Source organism: Danio rerio, chromosome 2 (assembly GCF_049306965.1).
Source record: "Danio rerio strain Tuebingen ecotype United States chromosome 2, GRCz12tu, whole genome shotgun sequence".
Lineage (NCBI taxonomy): Eukaryota > Metazoa > Chordata > Actinopteri > Cypriniformes > Danionidae > Danio > Danio rerio.
In genome coordinates, this window is record NC_133177.1 from 19,293,481 (window position 1) to 19,318,633 (window position 25,153).

Here is a 25,153-nt window from a genome sequence, read left to right on the forward strand (position 1 = left end):
TCAGAAATAAGTTGTTGGAATAATTCTGCTGCATTATTCAGAGGATGATACTGTGTTACACGTACAGTCATTCAAAGAGATGGGAGCTGCACTTGCATGCCTAAAAGGCATTTTAAGATGGCTGCTGGGTGGAATGACTTTACTTTGTGCATAAAAAGACCACCTCAGGAGTGTTCTCTTGTGAGTCTGTTTGAGGTTCTATATATTTATGATTTGTGAATGCAGAGAAGGGGGGGAACTTACTGAAATATGGAAAGAGGATTACATTAAACATGAACTATGCTCAACACATTCAAAATACAGAGTAAAAGAGATATAGAAGAACTGTGCAACAAAACTCTGTAATGCTGAGTAAATCAGAGGATATGCTGTATCTATTTACGTATATTGGTTGCGTTTATTTACTTATAAGGGACAGTTTTCTCAAAAGTAAAATGTAATGTACCTTTTGATTTTACGCACTTTCAAGCCATGGGTGTATATGGCTTTCTTTTTCAAACATTATATAACTATTCTTATAATAAAGGCTGTTCATTTTTGATACATAAATTATTAAACATTGATAGTTAATAGAAGCTTCTTTTAATCTGTTATTATTATTGTGATATACACACATAGCAGATATTAAGATGATCAAGCTGAGAAATACTGTAATGAAATCGGTTCAAAATTCATTAATGCACAAAAAGCTGGGGTCTGAGTTTTTATGAAGTTAAGTGGTGGAGGAAAATGGTTTGAGATCACTTCATTGCTGAAGAGAACCAACAAAAAACTGGGTTTTCTTTTGAGTCCATTAAGTTGTGAACACCTAAAAGGACTGAGACCTCTTTCGATAGGTTTCCTTTCTAGTTTGCTTTAACTTAACTTGTTTTTGATCTTTTAAAATGAGCTATATGAGAAAATTTTTTACTGTACAGTTAGGTTAGGGTTAGAAAAACAAGGTAACATGTATGTGCAAAGTTGCTTATAGTCAACAGAAATGCCTGTTGAGGTAGCAAAATTAAGAATAAGCATATATTAAGCATGCAAGTCAAGTCAAAAATGTGGAGAAGAGATAAGTCTTGAACATCAAACCTGGCCTGCCATGAACTGTCCAAACCCTGGAGGAAAGGTAAGTGTTGATATAAGAAGAGTCACCACTGCTGGATACACTAGTCTTCTACAGGAACCCAAAATTGAGAAGAAAAAAAATGAATTATTTGTATGAAATAAATACATATAAACAGTACTATACACTCACCGGTCACTTTATTAGGTACACCTCTTCAACTGTTTGCTAATAAAAAAAAATGTTATCAGCTAATCAAATGGCACTCAGTGCTTTTAGACATGTAGATATGGTCAAGATGATCTGCTGAAGATAAATAATTTAAGTCACACTGAATGTGGCAGGGCTGCTGCTTCTAGATGGGCTGTTATGAGTATTTTTTACACATAAATCATCAGTACAGTTTACAGACAATGGTCTGAAAATAATAAAATATCCAGTGAGTGCCATTTCTGTGGGTGAAAATAGCTTGTTGAGACTCCAAAATTACACCAAAATTAGTAATGGTAAATTGTAAAAAGGTTTCTGGACTAATGAGTCTCAAAATTGGCTTAAGTTGGATTATAGAAGCAGAATTTGGCTGAAATAACATGAAAAGGATGGATATTGTATCATCGGTTCAGGCTGTGGCTGGTGTAATGGTGTGAAGGAGATTTTCTTGGCACACTTTGAGCTGCTTAGTACTAATTGAGCATTTTTAAATGCCACAGCAAACCTGATTATCGTTGCTGACCATGTCCATTCTTTTTGACTACATAATTATATTAAGTAGTCATAATATCATATAAATCATATTGTGATGGCTCTCCAGCAGAATAGTGCATCATGCCACAAAGCTCCAATTCTCTCAAACTGATTTCCTGAACATGGCAATGAGTTTAATCCTCCACAGTCATCATATTTTGTATTGAAAATGTGTATTGCTGATCGGCTAACAAATCTGGGTTGGTATTGCAAAATTGTGGACCAAAATCTCTGAGGGATATTTCCAGTGACTTCATGCCAGCAGGCATAGAATGTAAAATGACGTTAATCTTTAGTTCTATTTTGGTTGCGACATCAGGTGACCAAAATTTTACATTAATTTGCTGTGTATTACTGTTTCAGGCTGTGACATTAACTAACTAAAGTCCAATATCATTTTAACATCATGATGTGACATCCATACAACTTGAAAGTCTAACATCAGTCAACGTTTATCACTGCTTGGTTTTATGCTGTGTAATTACCCAACTAAAATTCCATTCAATGTCAAAAGCTTCATTAATCGTTGATCTTTGGTTGATTTTATGTTGTGTCATGAACTAACTAAAATTCATCTTGACGTTGATGTCTGACCTCAAACTGACATTAAGTTCTGACATCAACCCGATTTTCATATACAGCCAAAATTCAAAGTTAATCTGACGTTGGAGGCCAACCTCAATTTTAAGACTATTTGATGTCCAGTGCCATATAGGAATGAATCTAGGCAAAAAGAAGAGTCCATCCTGCAATTTTATGTTGGTAACACTTTGGGCTCTATTTTTACGATCCAGACACAAAGTCCAAAGCGCAGGGTGCAAAAGCAAAAGCAAAACAATAGAGTCTCATTTCCCATTTCCTTTACGAGTCAGTTGCGTCATGCCATGCATAGCACATTTGGTATTTACATGGCGGACTTTGTAAGTGGAAAAACTGAGTGCTTCATTAGTGAGAAAACAGTTAAACAAAGCATCTGCAGCACGAGAATGAGAGAATAAGCCTTCTCATTCTTTTCTTTCACTTCACTCTCGTGGGTAAGGAAACGGTTTGTACGTACAGACATCCATTAGCCTACATAATTAATTGAATTTGTTAAGTGCAAAGATTTGTTTTTAAAACTATTTCTTAATTAAATCTCATCTAAGCTTGTTTTAAATAAAACAAATGTAAATATGCATATAATAAATAACACTACTAATGATAATAACAATATACAAAAGCAAATTGTCATGAATAAACTGAAGAAGCCTCAGAGATGAAGAAGGAATGAAAGTAGGGTTTTTATATTAATGTAAACTAGAAAAAAATCATTTTTGTAATATTTTAATGCTTCAATTCTTTTTTATTTGTAAAGATATTTGCATATTGCTGTTCATCCTGGGTGTATTAAGCAATGTTTAAGGGAGGCGCATAACTAACGCGCTCTGCGCTGGACTTTAGACCTCTTAGCTGGTTTATTGAACAGTGTATTTTAGTTCCTCAAAATAGCAACACACCAGCAATGTGCCTTAACACATCTCCTTTTTTAGACCAGAACGCCTATAAATGCACATATGAGTGCAAATCCATTTGCTGTTTAAACAGTGTGGCGGAAAACTTCAAAATGATCCTTATGTCCAGCTGAAACTAGCAAACAACAATCGAGTGTATGATAGGGCCCTTTATTTTGATGGCCCATTTGAGATTAGTAGACTGTCTGCTTAATATCTGTTAATACAGACATTCAACAGATATTTAACGGACTATAAGAAACTTTGCAAGTACATGTCAACTTACACTAACCCTAAACCTAACCCCAACCTTAACCCCAACCTAACAGTCTATAAATATAATGAGAATTAGTTGCAATCTAAACAAACCATCAAAATAAAATGACCTTAATGTCTGCATGAAGTTGCAGAGACATTTATTACAGTATGTTGATGTACTTCCAATTAAAACTAAATATTGAGTAGGGGGCGAGGATTTCTTTTGCGCCTCATTCCCTCGTAGAAAGCTAACAGCAAGAGGGGCATGGTTAAAAATATTTTGCCCATCAAACTGATGGCATCAGAGAAGGACAGCCACTCCAAATGCAGAAGCAAATGGTCAGATTTGATTAAAGATGACCAAAACAAACATTTAATCTCAGTTCATCTAATGAATAACAATGTATAATAACAGCAAAATAAAACTGTACATTTTGATTTCACACTGACTTTAAAGGTGCACCTAATAAAGTATCCAACAAATTCCTACAGTAACTAAAAGGACAATTAGAAACATTCTAGGAGATGCAGTAAAAAAAAAAAAAAAAAACTTACTTTTTTAGCAAAAATTTGTTGATAGTTTTCTGCTTTCTCATAGACTCCACTATAATCCTGTTCAGATAGACATACAATGCTCCTCCAAAACCACTGGCAATCCTGAAAAAGATATCAGAGGGATCATTTACTCACCCTTTACTTGCTCCAAACTGGTTTTGAGTGTTTTCTTCTGATGAACACAGTGGGCTCTATTTTAACAATCTAAGCACAATGTCTAAAGCACATGGTGCAAAAGCATCAAGGGCATGTCCGAATACACATTTGGTATTTTAAGGATAAAAAAATATGCTTGCTTATTCTCTTAATAAGTTATGGGTGTGTTATGAGAATAATGTGCATTAAACCAATCAGAGTCTCATCTTTCATTCCCTTTAAGAGTCAGTTGCGTTGCGCCATGGCGCATTTGCTATTTACATGGAGGACTTTGTAAGTAGAAAAACTGAATGCTTTACTGGCGAGAAAACAGACCATCTGACAAGTAAAAAAACAAGCCTTTACTTTACTCCTTTACTTTCATGGATAAGGAAACTGAAGACATCCATTAGCCTACATATTCAATTTTGTTTGTTAAGCTTAAAAGATTTCTTTAATTCCCAGCAAACGAATAAATGAATAATAATAACGATATGTGGTCAAAAGATATTTGTGTATTGCTGTACATCCTGTGTATATTAAGCAAGGTGTAAGCGTTTTAAACCTGCATAGATGTATAACTATAGCGCTCTGCACTGGACTTTAGACCAGCTTTCAGTTGGTCAGTGGCACAGTCTATTTCAATTCCTTAAAATAGCGATGTGCCAACAGTGCGCCTTAACACACCACCTTTATAGACCAGCACACACAAAGTGGCGCAAATTGATTTGCTATTTAAACAACGTGCTGCAAAACATGAAAATTAGTGTTGCGCTGTTCTGAAAATAGCAAAAAATCAAGCAAAACACGTCGTCTGCCTTATTTTTCATGATCACCAGCGATCTAACTATAGATCGCTGGAAACATTCACATTCAGAATTACAAATCTGCCATTTTATGGACTACAGATTCAGTCAGGCAACACACACACACACACCTGTCCCAAGTCACCACTGATTAGACTCTCACAGCTGTAGCTGCTCTGATTAATGGACCTAATATACAGCAAACTAACACACTGTTGGGGCTGAGTCTTGTATCCTGTAAAGTAAACAATACGATGCGTTTTCCCTGGTCTTCCTTTTCTTGTTAGACCTTGCATTGTTTTGTTTGATTTTTCCTGTATGCTGCCTGCCTTTTGCCTACATTTTCAACTCTGGATTGCCCACTGCTTACTTGACCATCCTGTTCAATTAAGGCCTGCATAAGGATCCTCACTCTGTTGTCAGCATCCATCACTGTTACAGAAGACTCCGAAACAAGAGTGTGTTAGTGCGCTGTATATATAGTCCATTAATCGGTCTGTGAGCAGCTTCAGCTGTGAGAGTCTAATCAGTGGAAACTTGGGGCAGGTGTGTGTGTGTTGCATGGCTAGATCTGTAGTCCATAAAATGAGGGATTTGTAGTTTGTCTGAATGTGCGGGTTTTCCAGCAATCTATGGTGGTTAGATCTCTGGTCATCGTGACTTTATTATGCCAGGTATATTACACTCAGGACCAAAAGAATAAATTTTGAAGAAAGCTGAAAACCTGTAATCATTGATCTGCATAGTATTTGTTTTTCCTACCTCAATGATTACAGGTTTTTGGCTTTCTTCAAATATCTCATTTTGTGTTCAGCACATTAAAGATAACCATAAAGGTTTGGAAACACTTGAGGGTGTGCAAATAAATAGTGAATAAATTGTTATTTTTAGGTCAAATATAACAGACATTCCACAAAACATTGCAAAAGGCTAAACTATAACCATTACACATTCTATTTTACGGCTTAGAGCTAAGCATAACAAGTTGGATACAGAGACTTACATTTTCCCAGCCAGCCAGACTACAACTTTCAAGTATTTGAAAGCGATAGCATAAGCTTTCCAAACAAACAGTGCTAATGAGATTTGACATTTTTAGCACAAAATGTTCTTAGACAAGGCAATTGGATTGTGTGAATTCTGTGTCGGAATTATGCAAATCAGACTTGTTTTGGGAATGCAAAAAGGCAAAGGTAAGACACAAACCCGAGCACAGCGAAAGCAGGAAGCTCTTGTAGGTCAAAAGGAAAATCCAGTCGAAAGCGTGTTTTAAAGAGGGCCGTGATGGTCTCTGCAAGATGGTGAGGAAAGAGTGACAGTCTGAGCTTTATGACGAATGAATCATTTGGCTATCATAATGGATTCCTTCCTCACCCTCATCCTTATTCCACACCGCCAGCACCCTGAAGATAAAGGCACTGAAGGTTGCAGCGAAGAATCCTCTCCAGTAGTTCCTCACGGCGAAGAACGTTGATGTGACCTCAATACTAAACAGCACTCCTGCCACAACACAGAAGATCAGACGACAAACAGCTCTGGAAAGTGTACAGGGGAACACTACTGTCTTAAATGTGATATGGCGTTATCTCCAGTGGCCAGCTATGATCACAATGTTTGGTCTTACCTCCAATGGGGGCCGCAAAGCAACAGCCCACCCCCACTGCACAGGCAGCTGACAGCATCTCTGTGTTTCTCAGCTCGTTCTGTCAGATTAACAAGAAAAACCCAATACATGCAAATCCGCTTTCAAACGACTGTCGCTGTGGTATTTTACAGGCAGCCAAGAGTGGAACAGGGTAATTACACTGACGAAGACATGAAACCGACATGCTGAACAAGGTATTGCTATGAGCACAATTAAAAAAATGGACAAGCACTGCTCTTTCATTCGTCATACGCTAACTTTGTCAACATTTGTTTGCTACGACCAGGGAGGATGAAGTCCAGGAGACGCTAATTTAAATGAAAAAAAAAATGGTAAACTTGGGAAAAAAATAATCACAAATGGAGATTAAAAAAATAAAACTAGCTTCATTTGTATTTACAGTGCATCTGGAAAATATTAATAGCGCTTTACCTTTTCCTCATTTTTTATGTTAAAGCTTTATTCCAAAATGGATTAGATTCATTTATTTCCTCAAATTGTACAAACAATATCCAATAATGACAATTTGAAAAAATAGAGTTTTTTAAATTGTTGCAAATTTGATAAAAATAAAAAAGCTGAAAAATCACATGTACATAAGTATTCACAGCTATTGCCATAAAGTTCTAATTTGAGCTCAGCTACATCCTTTTCACTGATCCTTCTTCAGATGTTTCAGCAGCTTAATTGGAGTTCACCTGTGGTCAATTTAGTCGATTAGACATGATTTGAAAAGGCATTCACTTGTAAATTTAAGGTCCCAGGGTTGACAGTGCATGTCATAGGACAAACCAAGCATGAAAACAAAGAAATTGTTTGTAGACCTCCTGTTCCTTTTTGTCCTTTCCTGTTTGTCCAGGAAATACTGCTTCACAGTGCTTTTGACCTCAGACCGGGGCGACAGTTCATCTTCCAGCAGGACAATGGCCCAAAGCACATTGTTAAAATATCAATGCAATGGCCTCACAACATGCCCAGACCTAAATCCTATTAAACATCTCTGAAGAAATCTGAAAATGGCTGTACAACATTGCTTACCATCGGACCTGGTAGAGCTTGAGAGGTACTGCAAAGAGGAAAAAATTCCCAAAGACAGGTGTGGCAAGTTTGTGGCATCATCCTCAAAAAGACTTAAGGCTTTAATTGCTGCCAAAGGTGCATCAACAGAGCATTGAGCAAAGGCTTTGAATACTTATGTACATGTGATTTTTCAGTTTTTTTTTATTTTTTTATAAATTTGCCACAATTTAAAAAAATCTTTGTCATATTGTCATTATGAGGTATTGTGTGTAGAATTCTAAGGAAATAAATGAGTTTAATCCATTTTGGAATAAGGCTGTAAAATAAAAAAAAGATGTGGAAAAAGTGAAGTGCTATGACTACTTTCCGAATTTACTGTACTGTAAAGCAGGGGTCACCAATTTCGGTCCTGGAGGGCCGGTGTCCCTGCAGGGTTTAGCTCCAACTTGCCTCAAAACACCTGCCTGGATGTTTCAAGCATACTTGGTAAGACCTTGATAAGCTTGTTCAGGTGTGTTTGATGAGGGTTGGAGCTAACATCTGCAGGACACCGGCCTTCCAGGAACAAGTTTGGTGACCACTGCTGTAAAGCTTTCAATCAGTCTGATCACATGGACACAGCTAAACATGATAACAGCTGCATCTTACCTTGTTTCCCTCAAAGGGCTCTTCCTTCAGCAGTAAATCAAAATAACACATATACATGTGAGTATCTGCACTGTGCGTTCGTTCAAAGCTTATCAATACTAAAAGTATTTTAAACACTGCATACCAAAGAAAATATAAAGGAAATGTTGATTTACCTCTTTCCCTTCGTGAACAGTTTGGGGGTGGTTGGATTTGATAATGTTTTGTAGAAAAGTCCAATGTTCTGAATCAATCAATCAATCAATCAATCAATCAATCAATCAATCTATCTATCTATCTATCTATCTATCTATCTATCTATCTATCTATCTATCTATCTATCTATCTATCTATCTATCTATCTATCTATCTATCTATCTATCTATCTATCTATCTATCTGTGCATCCTTCCATCTGTCTCTTTCCATCCATCCATCCATCCATCCATCCATCCATCCATCCATCCATCCATCCATCCATCCATCCATCCATCCATCCATTCATCCATCCATCCATCCATCCATCCATCCATCCATCCATCCATCCATCCATCCATCCATCCACCCACCTGTCTGTCCATCCATTTTTATATATATATCCTTCTATTTATTCATCTATCTCTCTGTCTGTCCATCCATCCATCCATACTTCCATCAACCTGTCTCTGTCCATTCGTGCTTCTCTCTATCCATCCTTTTATCCATCTATGTCTGTCCATCCATCCATCCATCCATCCATCCATCCATCCATCCATCCATCCATCCATCCATCCATACATTCATTCACCTATCTGTCTGTTCATCCATCCTTTTATCCATGCATCCGTCCATCCATGCATCCTTCCATTTGCCTATCTCTCTCTGTCCATCCATCCATCCATCCATCCATCCATCCATCCATCCATCCATCCATCATCTGTCTCGTTTATCTATCATTTTATCCATCCATCCAACCACCCATCCATCCGTCTATCTGTCTCTACCATCCATCATTTTATCCATTCATCCCTCTGTCTTTCTGTCGATCCATCTATCTATTTATCCATCTTTTTATTCACCATCCATCCTTACATCCATTCATTATCAATCCATCTATTCATTTTTCCATCCATTTATACTTACATTAATTCATCCATCCTTTTATCTAGCCGCCTATCTGTCTCTGTCCATTCATCCATCCATACATACATTTATGCATTCTTTTATCCATCCATCCATCCATCCATCCATCCATCAATCCATACATCCATCCATCCATACATCCATTACAATATGGCAAAATCATCCTCTGTATATTGCAGCTAGCATATTTTTCTTTCATCCAGGCCTGAACTGGAGCTCATTCATATCTCGCACTCAAACGTAACACCCACAGGTATGAGGTGTCAGACAAATAATTATCAGCACGGCCCGTTACCCCGAAACCCACTGCCTGATTGACTGTGTAAACATGCCATTGACATTTGCCTAATTAAAGTGCATTCAATTACAGCGCAACAGTTAAAATGTGCTGGAATGTTTATGGTCTCCGATTTTCTGTCAGATTCACTCTGCCCTAACAACATGTTATTGATCCATTCCCCGGCATGCTGTGATTTCTCAGGTTGCGTTGTGGGTAAAGTATAAAGGCTTGATGTGGCATCACACAAAGGCCGTACGACTCGACTCATTTTAAGCGTGATTTACAAAGGCTCCGTTCACTGTGCATCCAAATCCCTCAAGAACCAATACCTTATGTAGTCTGACTAATCAAGGTCTAACGGAAAACCCTAGAGATCCCTCAGCTGCTTGTTTGTATGATACACGCAGATGAGACTGGAAGAACAAGGCCATGACGTTCCAAGTGCAGTGACATGTAAAGTGATGATACAAACACAAGTCATTGGCAACGCTTTATAATATCTCTCATTAATAGATAATTATTAATAGCCCCTTTCATTAAAAGGGCTTTAACTAGTGTATTATGATGTGTATGGGTCAATAGGTAAAGTACAGTCAAAAATTATAAGCAGATCTGCACCCAAAATGTTTATTTTTTGGCTTCTTTTATTTTAAACACTTAGACACAGAAGTAAAAGAGTAGGTGTCTGAAAATATCAGACAGATTCAAACTCATATGTGCACCAAAAAGGTAATAATTTACAATACGTTTTCAATTGTTAGTTAAGACTAGCATTGAACACATTTTCATAGGGATTTATACATTAGTATCTCTATGAATGCTTTAAAATGACACATTTTTGAGTGAATTATTAATTCATTCATTCCTTTTCCTTTACCTTAGTCTCTTATTTATCTAGGATCGCCACAGCAGAATGAACCGCCAACTATTCCGGCATATGTTTTACACAGCGGATGCCCTTCCAGCACCCAGTACTGGGAAACACCCATACACTCTCACATTCACACACTATGGCCAATTTAGTTTACCCAACTCATTTTTAGTGCATGCCTTTGGACTGTGGGAGAAACCTACGCGTATACGGGGAGAACATGCAAACTCCACACAGAAATGCCAACTGGCCCAGCCAGGACTCGAACCAGAGACCTTCTTGCTGGGAGGCAAGTGTGCTAACCACTGAGCCACTTTGCCACCTAAAGTGAATTAAGATAAAAATTTATATAATAACATATTAATATTTTTAACATAAATTAGCCTATTACAAGGCTCTATGTAGGTACTCAATTCTGATTGGTCAATTATAATATTACAAGGTATGTTTTTCTAACGAAATCTCAAGGCAATTGTAACTTTTTGATTTAGTGGCTAATTTATATTAAATTGTACATTTTATAACGATATGCTCATTCCTCAATGAGGAGAAGGCTTAGAGGTGTGTTTTGAGGGCACACTTCCTTTTAAAAATCATACGTTATTATATTAAATTGTATGAATTTGTAGAAATTAGTCAATATGTAAATTTGTTATGTTTCCTCATGAGATCGAGCTTCCCAAAAAACAACTGCTGAAACTGATAACATAGGCTCATTTGCGTACTACGAATCAGCTTCACTATTAGTGAATACATTTATGTTTATATCTGTCAAGGAGCTGTACTGGATTGTTTGGCGCCATCTTGTGACTGAATAATAAGCAGATTAGTGTAGGCTGCGTCCAGCCATTTTAGTTTTTGTCTGCATCACATTTAATTAGAGGTAATACATTTCCACATAAAAATATAGTAATTTATGATAAATAATATTGTGTTTTCAAACCATACTATGGTAAAGTCTATTATACTGTATTTTTATAGTGTTTACAACACAAGTAAATGAATGCTCCAGCATACAAAAGTATTAATTATGCAGAAGTGGTAAATTGCAGATAAATACTGCAGTATACTTTGCTGCAGTAAACTGTTGTGTATTGTAGGATAACATCCACTAAAGTTACAATATTAGGTCATCTGTGAATATTACTAAAGTTATACTAGAATTGCCTCAACACCAATTACCTTTCACCTGTTTTATGCCCGCTCAGATCAATGTTTTGTGTCTAATTCAGGGCTATTCAATTGATGGCCGTGCGTCTGTTCAATACAGCACGAGCTACAGTTGAAGGCTGCACAGAGAGTGAGTCACGTGACATTAAGCGATAGGTGCGAGCTGCCAAAAACATTTGGATATGTTTGTAGAAAAGGCCTTTTGTATCGTTAATAGAGATGCAATGATTAGCCGATTTCACAATTGATCACACTTTAATTCAATGCAGTTAATTAATCATAAAGGCTTCTCAACGCCACATTTCTGTTGCACAGAACAAAACTGCTGCAACTAAACAAAGTTATGCCAACTGTGTGCTAGTTTAAAGTTCTAAGCTTTTACCTAGGCTAATACACAAGCACATTGGATTAACTGTAGCAGCAGGCTGTTCACATAATGCGTCTTTTCCGCACGCAAGTTCATTATTTCCAATGGAGACGTGGACATGTTGGGAGCGGTGCGCACACAGTAGAAATCATCTCACGCTGTAGTGGTTGCGTGCTTTTAGTGCAATGTAAACAAAAGATACATTGAACGAGTTATTGCAAATTATTAAAATGATTATGTATGTATGAACGCAGATAATAACAACAGTTCATTTGAATTATTAGCTAATTAGTTAAATTAACATTAGACAAATCAGATTTTTCATTTTTTCTTATTTTTATTTATTTATTCATTCCTTCGTCACTTATGTTTATTTTTTAAAATGATCACTCATGTTAAAATCAAAAACTTTTTCCAAAGAGAAAAATGCACTATTGTTTGCTTCTTATTAATATTTTGTGCTGTATTTGGTTACTAAGCAGCAATAAACAACACTTTAAATATGTTTTCTTGTGATTTTCGAAACTCGTATTGTTTTGATTTTAATAAATGCATAATAATGGTGATAACTATGAAACCATGGTTCTTCTTTAGACTATAATCTTACAACCAAAATCTATAATCATTGTATCCCTAAATGTTACAGAGTTCAAAACATAACATATGGATGTGTCTGAATAGAAGCCTTCTTGAGCTATACACTGATTTTGTTGGGCTTTGAAATAAATTTGAATATGTGGTAACACTTTATTTTGATTGTTCACTTGAGTATTAGTAGACTGTCTGCTTAATATCTGTAGATATTGAGATTCAAAAGATATTTAACTGACTATAAGAAACTTTGCAAGTATGTAACCCCAACCTTAACCCCAATCAAACAGTCTACTTATAATCTAATGAGAATAAGTTGGCATGTAGCTGCAATGTACCTTAAATTTAACAAATGGACCATCAAAATAAAGTGTGACCGAATATGTTTGTAAAAAAAAGCCACATTGTACAATGCAGTGATGTTATGTAGTTTCAAAATACAGCATATTAATGTTTTAATGTAGAAAAAGCCAATGTGGGTGCCTTGAGGAGCAAAAATACAGCATTTCGGCTCTTATATTGATGTTGTGTCATCGCTTATATTGCAAGTCATATCTCTTCGGCCCCTCATTTGGGATGCTTTTCATGAACTGGCCCCCATGACAAACTAATTGAACAGCCCTGGTCTAATTGTTCAGTTTTGCTGAGAGTAGCCATATAAAAAGCAGAATAATGTACATTTAGATGGTTGTTTTTGCAGAATAAAGCCTTTCTGGAGAACAACTACCTAGATTATTACCACACTATCCCTTATTAACTTAAATTACAGACAACATGAAGGAATTAAGTTAGCTCATTAGTTTTTACAAATTTAAGTGGATTAATCATAAAACAATCAAGTTGTCTTAAAAAAACAACTCAAGAATTGTGTTGTTTCAATTCATTTTATATAAATAGTTTGAACAAACAGCAAACATCATTTTTTGGAGTGCTTAACAAAGCAATATCTAATTGTTTAATATAACGGCGTTTTTATGAAACACAACAACAATATTTGGCAATGCTAATGTTCTTAATAGAAGTTATAATAAAGTGTTGCCAATGTATGAAATGTCAGAAAGTTACTGAAAAATGACAGCTTTACTAGAGGCGTTTCTCACCATGTAGATTCCTCCAAACAAGGCCATGAATTTGCTCAACAGAGCAGCACACAGACTGGCAACGTGAACAAACGGTCCCTAGAGGACGCAAGAGGAGATTGAAATAACAGATGTGATCACAGGCCAAGGGCTTAAAGTATTGCAGCATTAGCGAGCTTATCTGGGATCAGATATCCCCATCTCATGCACCTCTTTGCCCAGAGGCATGCCACTTCCAAGGGCACAAGTTAAGCCAATCACTTTGGCGACGAAGGTTTTGAAAGTGAGGTACTCTTTCAGCACCACACCTCGGAGGATGGTCTTCATCTCTGGGATCCCAGAGCCTGGAGGAAGAAATGACCAATGGGGGTTACAAAGAGATCTGAGAGCACATAAAGGCCGTTTGACGTAAATTGATTACGTGAGTCAGTGTGTGCGTTGCTCTCTCTCACCCACTGCCTGTGGCGCCAAGATCTGTGTGAAGCCGGCGGAGAAGGTGATGAGGACCACTGGGTACGTGACCCAGGCCAGATACTGCAGCAACATGTTACTGTGCAGACCGCGGTACATCCACTTCTGTGCTGCAGACACCGACACACACACACAGCACATAATTACACCTCTGCAGAGGACTGCGCTTATGTACTACTCTGTTATTTTTAGTCAAAATAGTGTGAGTAGTGCTTTCACGCTGAAAATTATATAAAGAGAAAGTGTTACTATGCAGACCAGCGTACATCCATTTCTGTGCTGCCGACATAATTACAGCTCTGAAGAGGCATAAGGTGCATACTAATTGGCATGCACTATTCTGTTACATTTTGGGTGTGAATGAGCGATTGTCATACTTGAAATGGATAACCTTGGGTCACTCTAAACCCCAGGAAAAGAAAATCCAGAGTAATCTCGCTTCATGTTTCAGAATACTTTACTTAGTGTTCACAGTTACCGCTGGATGTTTGCTGATGTTTCACACTGTACATTCCTGAACCCTGAAGTTTACTTTCTTATTTGCATTTCTTTAGTGGCTCTCAAAGGCATCCTGATCTTATGTGCTGACTGCACTATTTCTCAAAATGGAGTTTTCAGACTATAAATGCAGGAAATTTCCAGGTTCTTTGTTTTACATCACCATTTGACATACATCTACTCATGTGCTGAAACTGCTGTTTACACTGCAAAAATGCTTTCTTACTTATAGTTTTCAGTTACAGTGTTCAGCCTCACTGACAAGTGGCAGATCCATTTGTATTGAAGTTTAAAGGTGCCATAGCATTTATACAATATGTCAACTTTTTTATGATGTCTAAACAGAAGGTATGTGGCGTAGATGAGTGCAAAAACTTTGTATATATACTTACTGGCCACTTTATTAGGTACAAGTGCTTGTTAATGCAAATTTCTAATTAGCCAATCACATGGCAGCAAGTCAAGGCATTTAGGCTTGTAGGCATGGTCAATGAGGAAGAAAGGCGAGTTAAGGTGACTTTGAACATGGCATGGTTGTTGGTGCTTGACAGGCTGGTCTGAGTATTTTAGAAACTGCTGATCTATTGGAATTTTCACACAACCATCTCTAAGGTTTACAGAGAATGGTTCAAAAAGGAGAAAAAATTAGCTGTGAGCGGCAGTTCTGTGGGTGCAAATGCCTTGTTGATGCCAGAGGTCAGAGGAGAATGGCCCGACTGGTTCCAGCTGTTTGAAAGGCAACAGTAACTCAAATAACCACTTGTTAAAACTGAAGTATGCAGAACAGCATCTCTGCACAAAGCATCGAACCTTGAGGCGGATGTGCTACAGCAGCAGAAGACCACACCGAGTGCCACTCCTGTTAGCTAAGAACAAGAAACTAAGGCTACAATTTGCACAGGCTCACCAAAATTAGACAACAGAAGATTGGAAAAACTTTGCCTGGACTGATTTCGATTTCTGCTGCAACATTCGGATGGATGGGTCAGAACTGGGCGTCAACAACATAAAAGCATGGATCCATCCTGCCTTGTATCAACGGTTCAGGCTGCTGGTGGTGATGTTATGGTGTGGGTGATTTTTTTCTTGGCACACTTTAGGCTCATTAGTATTCATTGTGCAGAATTGTGTATTGTTGCTGACCATGTCCATGCCTTTATGGCCATAGTGTACCCATCTTCTGTTGGCTACTTTCAGCAGAATAACACGCTATGTCAAATGGCCTCTGGAGTCACCAGATGTCAATCTAATAAAGCACCTTTGGGATGTGGTGGAACAGAGAATTCGCATCATGGATGTGCAGCCAACAAATCTGCAGCAACTGCGTGATGCTATCATGTCAATATGGGCCAAAATCTCTGAGGAATATTGCCAGTTCCTTGTTGAATCTATGCCAAAAAGGATTAAGGCAGTTCTGAAGGCAAAAGGGGATCCAACCCAGTACTAGCAAGGTGTGCCTAAAAAAGTGACCAGTGAGTGTACATAGTAAGTATGACACAAGCTTAAATACATTTAAAAATAAGGGTAAAAAATGTTCATTGTTGTAATCTCCTTAGGAAACATTGTGCCAAATCAAACGCTGTTGGGGGCATGCATATTAATGATCCTTTGTGAATCTTCACAGTCATTGCATTGTTTTAATTGGCCTTTTTTTCACTGGGATTTTACACTAACAGGATTTACAAGAGTAAGAAAACAATAGTCTTTGAGTCTCATTCATTCATTCTTTCATTCTTTCATTCATTTTCTTTTTAGCTTAGACCCTTTATTAATCAAGGGTCGCCACAGCGGAATGAACCGCCAACTTGTCCAGCATATGTTTTACACGGCGGATGCCCTTCCAGCCGCAACCCATTTCTGGAAAACCATACACTCTCATTCACACACATACACTACGGACAATTTTAGCATACCTAATTCACCAGTACCACATGTCTTTGGACTGTGGGGGAAACAGGAGCACCTGGAGGAATCCCACGCATATGCAGGGAGAACATGCAAACTCCACACAGAAATGCCAACTGACCCAGCCAAGGCTTGAATCAGCTATCTTCTTGCTGTTAGGTGACAGCACTACCTACTGCACCACCGCGTTGCCTGTTTGAGTGTCATGTTATGTCATGTCAATTCATTTAATCCTTTACTTGTCAGCTTAGTCCCTTTATAAATCCGGGATCACCACAGCGGAATGAACCGCCAACTTATCCAGCACATTTTTTTTTACGCAGCAGATGCCCTTCCAGCCGCAACCCTTCTCTGGGAAACATGTAGGTAGTGTAGTGCTGTAAGGCGACAGCACTACCTACTGCGCCACTGCACTGCATAAACTTATATTATTATTCATTATTTTCATGGCACCTTTTAACTGATGATTGATGTAATCTGGAAAACTGTTCAAAGCCTGTTTATATTCACCTGAATACATTTACAGTATGTGCATATTAAAAACTACAATATCAAAACAAAAGTATGGAACCAGTGTAAGATGTGCCAACATTTTTTAAAAGTGTTTCTAACAATTTTATTGCCAGATATATAGTTTGGGCTATCAACAATTCAATTTTATGTTTTCAAGGCCTGTTCAAGACGTTAAATTACAGTGGTGAATGTACGTTGTTATTTTATATTTTACTATTAATTTTCTGTATTTAAATGCCTGAAAACAATGAAAAAAACATCAAGACACCAGTTGTTCTATTTGTATCACTGACTGTTGTAATAATCAGCTTGTAATTTATTATATTTTATGCACATGCACCCCCTTATAAAATGTGTGGATGTATATATAAACTGCGGCTAGATTCACAGTAAATAAAGTTTCACACTTTGACATTTTACTCTGAATTCTAACATAACACAGCCATTTTATACTTTTGGTGTGTACAGCGTATGATAATTTACAATAAGAAAAACTCTAACTTCAAACACTGTATATGGATGGTTTAATTATATTTTCTTAAAAAAATATATATTTTTCTTAAAAAAAAAAAACTATTTTCTAATTTCTAAGAACAGGACTGGGTACTTCAGGGATGCATCCGGAAGCCATAAAATGCTGCCATTAAATGATGCATTCAAGGTGGGAAGGCATCTAGGCATCCTAATTCTAATCCAGCTTCACTTCCTTTCTCCTTGGAGACCTTCATCTGATTGATTTTTGAAGGCAGCATATATGTATATTTCGCCGCCTTTGATACCCTATAATCCTGCGCATTTCATTTCTGACAGTTGAGATAAAAATAAATAAATAAAGAAGCTGTCTGAAAGCTGTTTGGCGGTGACTTTGTGTGTAAATATAAACTTTTTCCACTTTTAATATCATTTATTGCAATAAATTTGTATTGTAGTATTAAATTATTAACCTATACACAACTATACAGTATACTTTATACTATATATTGTGTATATTTATTATGTATGTACAGTTAAAGTCAGAATTGTAACCCTTTGAATTTTTTTGTCTTTTTTTTAAATGTTTGCTAAATTATGTTTAACAGAGCAAGGAAATTTTCACAGTATGTCTGACAATATTTTTTCTTCTGGAGAAAGTCTTATTTGTTTTTATTATTGGTAGAACAAAAGCTTTTTAAAAAAAAAATATTTTAAGGTCAAAGTTATTAGCCCTTTTAAGCTAACTTTTTTTTCGATAGTCTACAGAACAAACCACTATATATACAGTACTTGCCTAATTACCCTAACCTGCCTGGTTAACCTAATTAAACTAGTTAAGCCTTTAAATGTCACTTTAAGCTGTATAGATGAAAAATACAGTCTGAAAAAAAGCATCTAGTAAAGTCTAGAAAAAGCATCTAGTAAAATATTACTTACTGTCATTATGGCAAAGATTAAATAAATCAGTTATTAGAAATGAGTTATTAAAACTATTATGTTAATAAATGGGTTGAGAAAATCCTCTTTCTGTTAAACAGAAACTAGTGAAAAAATAAACAAGGGGTCTAATAATTCAGGGGGGATAATAATTCTGACTTCAACTGTATATATGTAAATACAAGCATGTACTGTATATAAAATAGACCAATATCAAATATATATATATATATATATATATATATATATATATATATATATATATATATATATATATATATATATATATATATATATGATACAAATTATATTGTATTTTGATACATTTAAATATCTTAGTAACTAAAGAGTTTTAATTAGTTTTGTTATGTGTGCGTATCACATATACATAGTAAATACATAGTATATACATAGTATATATATTATGTCAAAACATTTTGAATGTGATTAATCTTTGCCCAGCACTGAATAAAATACACATGATAATAATATAATAAATATTCAATCTGAATATACCACATTCCCTTTAGTTCGATTTTATCTTAAGTGTCCTTAATTACTATGTACTTGCATCTAAAATTAATAATTTGGAACAATGCACCTATTGTATCCACTACTTTAGTCATTTACTTAACAAAAGTCTTGTTGTCGAACCCAGCTGTAAGAGCAACAAATAATAAATTGACTTCTAGTTGATCATTTGGAAAGTGGCAGAAGGAAGATTTTAGATGAATCTATTTTAGATGAATCTGTTAAACTGCATCCCAATCATGGGGTTACATTCAGCATGGGGGTGTTCAAAAGATCTGCAGAGTAAATGGCAACATCAACAGCCTGAGGTATCAAGACATTTGTGCTGCCCATTACTTTACAAATCACAGGAGCAGGCAGATTCTTCAGCAGGATAGCACTCCTTCTCATACTTCAGCCTCCACATCAAAGCTCCTGAAAGCAAAGAAGGTCAAGGTGCTCCAGGATTGGCCAACCCAGTCACCAGACATGAACGTTATTGAGCATGTCTGGGGTAAGATGAAAGAGGAGGCATTGAAGAGGAATCCAAAGAATCTTTATGACTTCTGGGAGTCCTGCAAGAACACTTTCTTTGCCATTCCACTTTATTAATACGTGATTTGAGTCATTGCAGAGATGTATAGATGCAGTCCTCCAAGCTCATGGGAGTCATACACAATTTTAATCATTTTTTCACTGCACCATGACTTTATATACTATACTGGACATTATATCTGTTAAGTGGCAAGACTTTTGTCTAAGCACAGTCAGACTTTACTGTCCTAATTGAATAATTAAAAATCAAAGCATGATCATATTTTATTTTGGTAAAATAAGAGGCCTTTGCCTTTAATATAAGCCACTTCTGAAACCAAATGATCAACTAGAAGACAAGCTATTATTTGTTGTTGCTAAAACTTGAATAGGCCACAATACTTTAGTCAGGCAGTGTACATCCAAGGGACTTACAACATTTTTTATACTTTTAAAATAATCTGTAATCTGTAATAATCATCAAAATGTTTGCAGTGTCTGGTAACATTTTTAATAAACGCTAGCAGAAAAAGAGTTAAGAATCATCTTTGACTTTCTCAGTTGACTGACTTACCCTGAGGCCCTGTTCTATATGACAGGCTTGATATGTTGCAAAGGTAGTCATATGTAATTTGTCAGTTTATCATTCTGAGGGGTGTGTGTTAAACACAGTCATAGAAAACAAAGACCTGTGTGGAATAAAAAATAAATAAAAAGCTTTAACTAAACCCCTTGATGTAACCAGGATTTACTTTCATGTGAGTGCGTATCATTTTTAGGACATCTGTCAAAAGTACTAGTTGTCAAATTTGTATATTCCCGAGGTGTTTTTAAATGGGGAAAACACTTCACATACTTTAAGCTAATGCTGAAATGTTGACCTTGAAATGTGCCGTTATTGTTAGCTGATTGAACTGCCACATCCCCAGTCCTCTGCTCCTTGTAAATAAAATCATTATTTGCCAAAAAAAGAAGTCAGTGAGTTGGCACCAATTCGTTCCAGCATTAATGCACCTTCCGTCCCAGAATGCACTCGATAACGATATACCTCACTGGAAAAAAACACAATACTTGACTGATTAAATGACACCATCTGTACTTTCATGGAACCCTGTGAAGCAGAAAATTGTCCTTTTCTCTCTCCTCACTCTTTTCTTTTTCTCACCTTGCTGGCAGAAGGCAATAGTGTAGTCCATAGCCCAGCTGACCAGTGCCATGAGAAGCCCCAGGAGGATAAGGAAGATCCAGTCTTCACCCACACGGGAGATCAGGAACTTCTTACAGCGTGATGTACAGACTGTAAACAAACGATAAAAGGATATTTCACTCAAAAATTCTAATTCAGTGATCATTTACTCAACCTCTTCTCATTTCAAACCTGCAACCAAAGCACTGAAGCTTAGTCTTGTACAACATCATATTCAAGCTATGCTGTGCTTTCAAAACTTGTCTACTTTTTTGAAGTGTGTTTTGAAAAACAACCTCTTGTTTCTCTCAGATTGTTCAATCAGTGAGTAATTGCATTCAATTGGAGTTGTTTCATTTAAAAGTAGACATTTCAGAGATTACTGAAAATTCGTCCTGTTTGATTTTTCCATTATATTAAATGTTTTGTTAATTAATTATAATTAATGTGTTTTGTTGTAACAGCATGTACAAATATAAAGGTAGGCCAACTACATGCATTAACCTTAACAGTTTGACTAAAAAACATATTCTTTCCACTGTCATTAGGTAAATAACCAAGTAAACATGGTGGTACATTCATATCTAACGATGTGTGCGCCGTGGTAATAGTCGCTCAGTTTACAGAATCAGTTCCTCAAGGATCCATTTTGAGCCCTATTCTGTTTAGTCTGTATATAAATGACCTAACACAAACCTGTCCTACTATTAATATTCACAATTTTATATTTTTAATAGACAATTTTAGACAATTTTATAAAAACAAACGGTAAAGTCTAGATCAGATATTCAATTCAATTCAATTCAGCTTTATTTGTATAGCGCTTTTACAATGTAGATTGTGTCAAAGCAGCTTCACATAAATGGTCATAGTAACTGGAACAGTGTGGTTCAGGTTTTAGTGTTTAAGTTCAGTTCAGTTCAGTTTAGCTCAGTATATGCGGCCGGCCGGAAGTGCGATATGCACATTATTATAGCAGCATTTTTTTATGACACTGTATAACAATAATTAACAATTTTACAGTGCTGTGGCGGTTGGGTTTAGGGTTGGGGTGGGAGTAGGCGTTAAAAAATACAATTTATTGGGTAATTTAATAGATAACATAAATAATACTCTGAACTACAACTGTTTTTACATTATTGTGATGATTGGGGTGGGACGGAGGTAGAGGTTAATAAAATACAATAAGTGGTTTATAGAAATGTAATAAATAATAGAAACAATTAACTGAAAGAAACAGAAAGAAATAATTTCCAGCTGCAAACGTATACGATCTAGCAATGACCAAAACAAACAACTAGCAGCAAATGATTTAACCGAGGCATTGGTTCATGTCTCTGATTGGTTGTGTGACTCATATCCTTTTGAATATAAGTAAAACGGTTTGTGTGTTTTTTCACAATCATTGACAGTTATCCATCATCCTGATGTATTTATTAAAGGAGCTCATGGTAGTCTTTGATTTCGAATATTGAGGTCTAATTTTAAATTCACAATTGACACTTTAAAAAAACATGCCAAGAAGGTCATTAAAATTGTTATATTTAAACTGGCCAACTTCAGGCTTATACCCTACTTGACTAATGAAGCTGCTAAATTTCTTATGCACTCTATGATGTTCTCTCTTATTACATATTGTCTTACTAGTTGGTCATACACCAGTAAAACAGTTTTAAAATCAGTTGAATCACTTTATAAACAGGTATCATCATTGTAATATAATACAAAAACACTATTTATTGAGCTTTGATAATATTAAATATTTGGCTGACACTTGTATGATTTTTAAAAATTTTAATGGATATGCTCTATGTCCATTATGTAAGTTTGTGACACACAAAAATAATAATTGTCAAGCAACACAATCTATTACTAGAGGAGACTGTGCTATGCAGTTTAGGCGCACAACATTTGCACGGTCAGTCTTCTCATTTAGAGCCAGTCATTTCTGGAACACACCTTCTATAGATTTAAGGGGTGTTACAAATTATTCAACAATTAAATACAAGTTAAAGAAAAGGCTAAAAGCAAATCAAGTTTGTAATTCTTTTGTCTAACATTTTAAGAAATTATTTTATGTTTTATCCTTTTGTCGTATGTAGCTTTACTGTGATTGTATGTGATGATGTGTTTTCTGATTTTAGGTTGCCTTTTAAAATCTGGCAGGGGCAACAGATGAACATTAGCCCTTGTGAATAACTCTGGCTTATTTACAGTTCTACTGTTGATTAATGAACATTGTCCCTGTCACATTTCAAATCACTAACACAGATAATCATACTTTGAACCAACTTAAGGTTTTAGTTTTTTAAAATATAATTTATTGTATTATAAAATATGTATTGGGTCAAGAAAAAAAATACATATACACAAAGTAAAAATATTGTTTACTAGCACAAGTTTTTTACCCTAACATCAAATTTTGCTTCGCATTGACTTTAAAAAATACTGTAATTTGTTCGAATTCTTCTCAAATTATAGTTTTAACTTAGTTGAAAGTAAAAGTTTAATTTATTATTAATCAAAAAAGTTTTTCTGCCCATGGGGAAAAATACAATCAATTAAAGGTAAAATAGTAAAAAGTAAATTTGTGCCTTGGATGAAACAATAACATATACATGTAATATTGGGCTATGTTACTGCTATTTATTTTATATTCAAGATCTGAGGTAAACTATCTGCTGGTGTTTCAGTATGGCTATAAATACTATGCAGGATAGTAAGGCAAGGCAAGGCAAGTTTATTTATATAGCTCATTTCATATACAATGTAATGTAATGTAATATAATGTGTATTTATATAGTGCATTTATTGTGTATGGCCATACACCCAAAGCGCTTCACAATTATGAGGGGGGTCTCTCCACACCACCACCAGTGTGCAGCATCCATTTAGATAATGCGACGGCTGCCACAGGACAACGGCGCCAGTGCACTCACCACACACCAGCTATTGGTGGAGTGGAGAGAGTGATCGAGCCAATTTGGTGGAAGATTGGGATGATTGGGAGGCCATGATCGTATGGGCCGATAGAGGGACTTTGGCCAGGACACCGGGGTTACACCCCTGCTCTTTCAAGAGAAGTGCCATGGGATTTTTAATGACCACAGAGAGTCAGGACCTCGGTTTAACGTCTCATACGAAAGACGGCGCCCACTGACAGTATAGTGTCCCCTTCACTTTTACTGGGGCATTAGGACTCACATAGACCTCAGGTTGAGCGCCCCCTGCTGGCCTCACTAACACCACTTCCAACAGCAACCTGTTGTTCCCTAGTTTTCTCCCATCCAGGAACTAACCAGGCTCAGCCAGCCCTGCTTAGCTTCAGTGAGTAACCGGTCTTGGGCTGCAGGGTGATATGCCTTTGACAATAGTAATTCAAGGTGCTTTACATAACCAGAAATAAAGGATACAAGAGAATAAAAATAATAAAAAATGATTAAACAGATAAAAATGATTAAAATGTGTTAAAACATGTTTTTAAAGAATGAAAGAGAAGACAAAAAAAAAAAAACATAATCGTGCAATCTGTCAGATGTAGCACAGTGCTCATTCAGTAAACATGTGATTTGAATAATGTCGGATCACATTTGATCATTTCTGGAAGCTAACTCCAGCAGCAGGGGGCGCAGTAGCTGTAGGAAGATTCACCCTGCTTTGACTGAACTATTAGAATTTCATATTTACTTGCTCCTAAAGATCTGAGTGGTCTGTTAGGTTTGTATTCAGTGGGCGTATCTGTAATGTATTGAGTTCCTAGGCCATTTAGTAATTTATAGACACTTGTAGAGACCTGAGGACAGGTGTGATGTGCTCTGATTTTCTGGTTCTGGTCAGAATTCCGGTAGAAGCGGATGAGCTTCTACTGTCTGACTGTCTTTTTGGGAAGGCAAGAAAGGATTCCATAACAGTAATCCGCTCTGCTGGTGATAAAAGCATGAACAAGCTTCTCTCTGTCCTCAAGTCCTCACTGGATACAAAGCATCTAATTCTTGCAATGTTTTTGAGATGATAGTATGCTGATTTACTTACTGCTTTGACATGACTACTGAAACTCATATCTGATTCCAGAATCACAACAAGATTCTTGACCTTATTTTATGTTGTTTGACCCTTAAAATCAAGGTACACATTGACCTAAAGAATCTCTGTTCCCAAATACACTGAAGAAAGTTTAACGGAAGAAAGTAATCAAACTCGCATTGGAAACACACACACACACACACACACACACACACACACACACACACACACACACACACACACACACACACACACACACACATACACATACACATACACATACACACACACACACA

General features: G+C 36.4%; 1 protein-coding gene across 6 annotated transcripts in view; it reads right to left on the reverse strand.

Annotated features, from left to right (window-relative positions):
• The window catches only part of clcn2a (chloride channel, voltage-sensitive 2a), a 165,623-nt gene that overhangs the window by 35,644 nt on the left and 104,826 nt on the right, over nucleotides 1–25,153 (reverse strand). For 4 of the 6 annotated variants that reach the window (XM_021478550.3, XM_068222711.2, XM_073911094.1 and 1 more), the window contains exons 3-12: nucleotides 20,814–20,945; nucleotides 14,260–14,388; nucleotides 14,018–14,151; nucleotides 13,829–13,906; nucleotides 8,350–8,373; nucleotides 6,661–6,739; nucleotides 6,411–6,536; nucleotides 6,243–6,327; nucleotides 4,096–4,197; nucleotides 1,075–1,159 (exon numbers count right to left, since the gene is read on the reverse strand). In XM_021478550.3, the coding sequence (XP_021334225.1) occupies nucleotides 1,075–1,159; nucleotides 4,096–4,197; nucleotides 6,243–6,327; nucleotides 6,411–6,536; nucleotides 6,661–6,739; nucleotides 8,350–8,373; nucleotides 13,829–13,906; nucleotides 14,018–14,151; nucleotides 14,260–14,388; nucleotides 20,814–20,945 (974 nt within the window). The remainder of the gene's footprint in view (nucleotides 1–1,074; nucleotides 1,160–4,095; nucleotides 4,198–6,242; nucleotides 6,328–6,410; nucleotides 6,537–6,660; nucleotides 6,740–8,349; nucleotides 8,374–13,828; nucleotides 13,907–14,017; nucleotides 14,152–14,259; nucleotides 14,389–20,813; nucleotides 20,946–25,153) is intronic. The other 2 variants (XM_073911113.1, XM_073911105.1) reach the window with 1 other exon arrangement.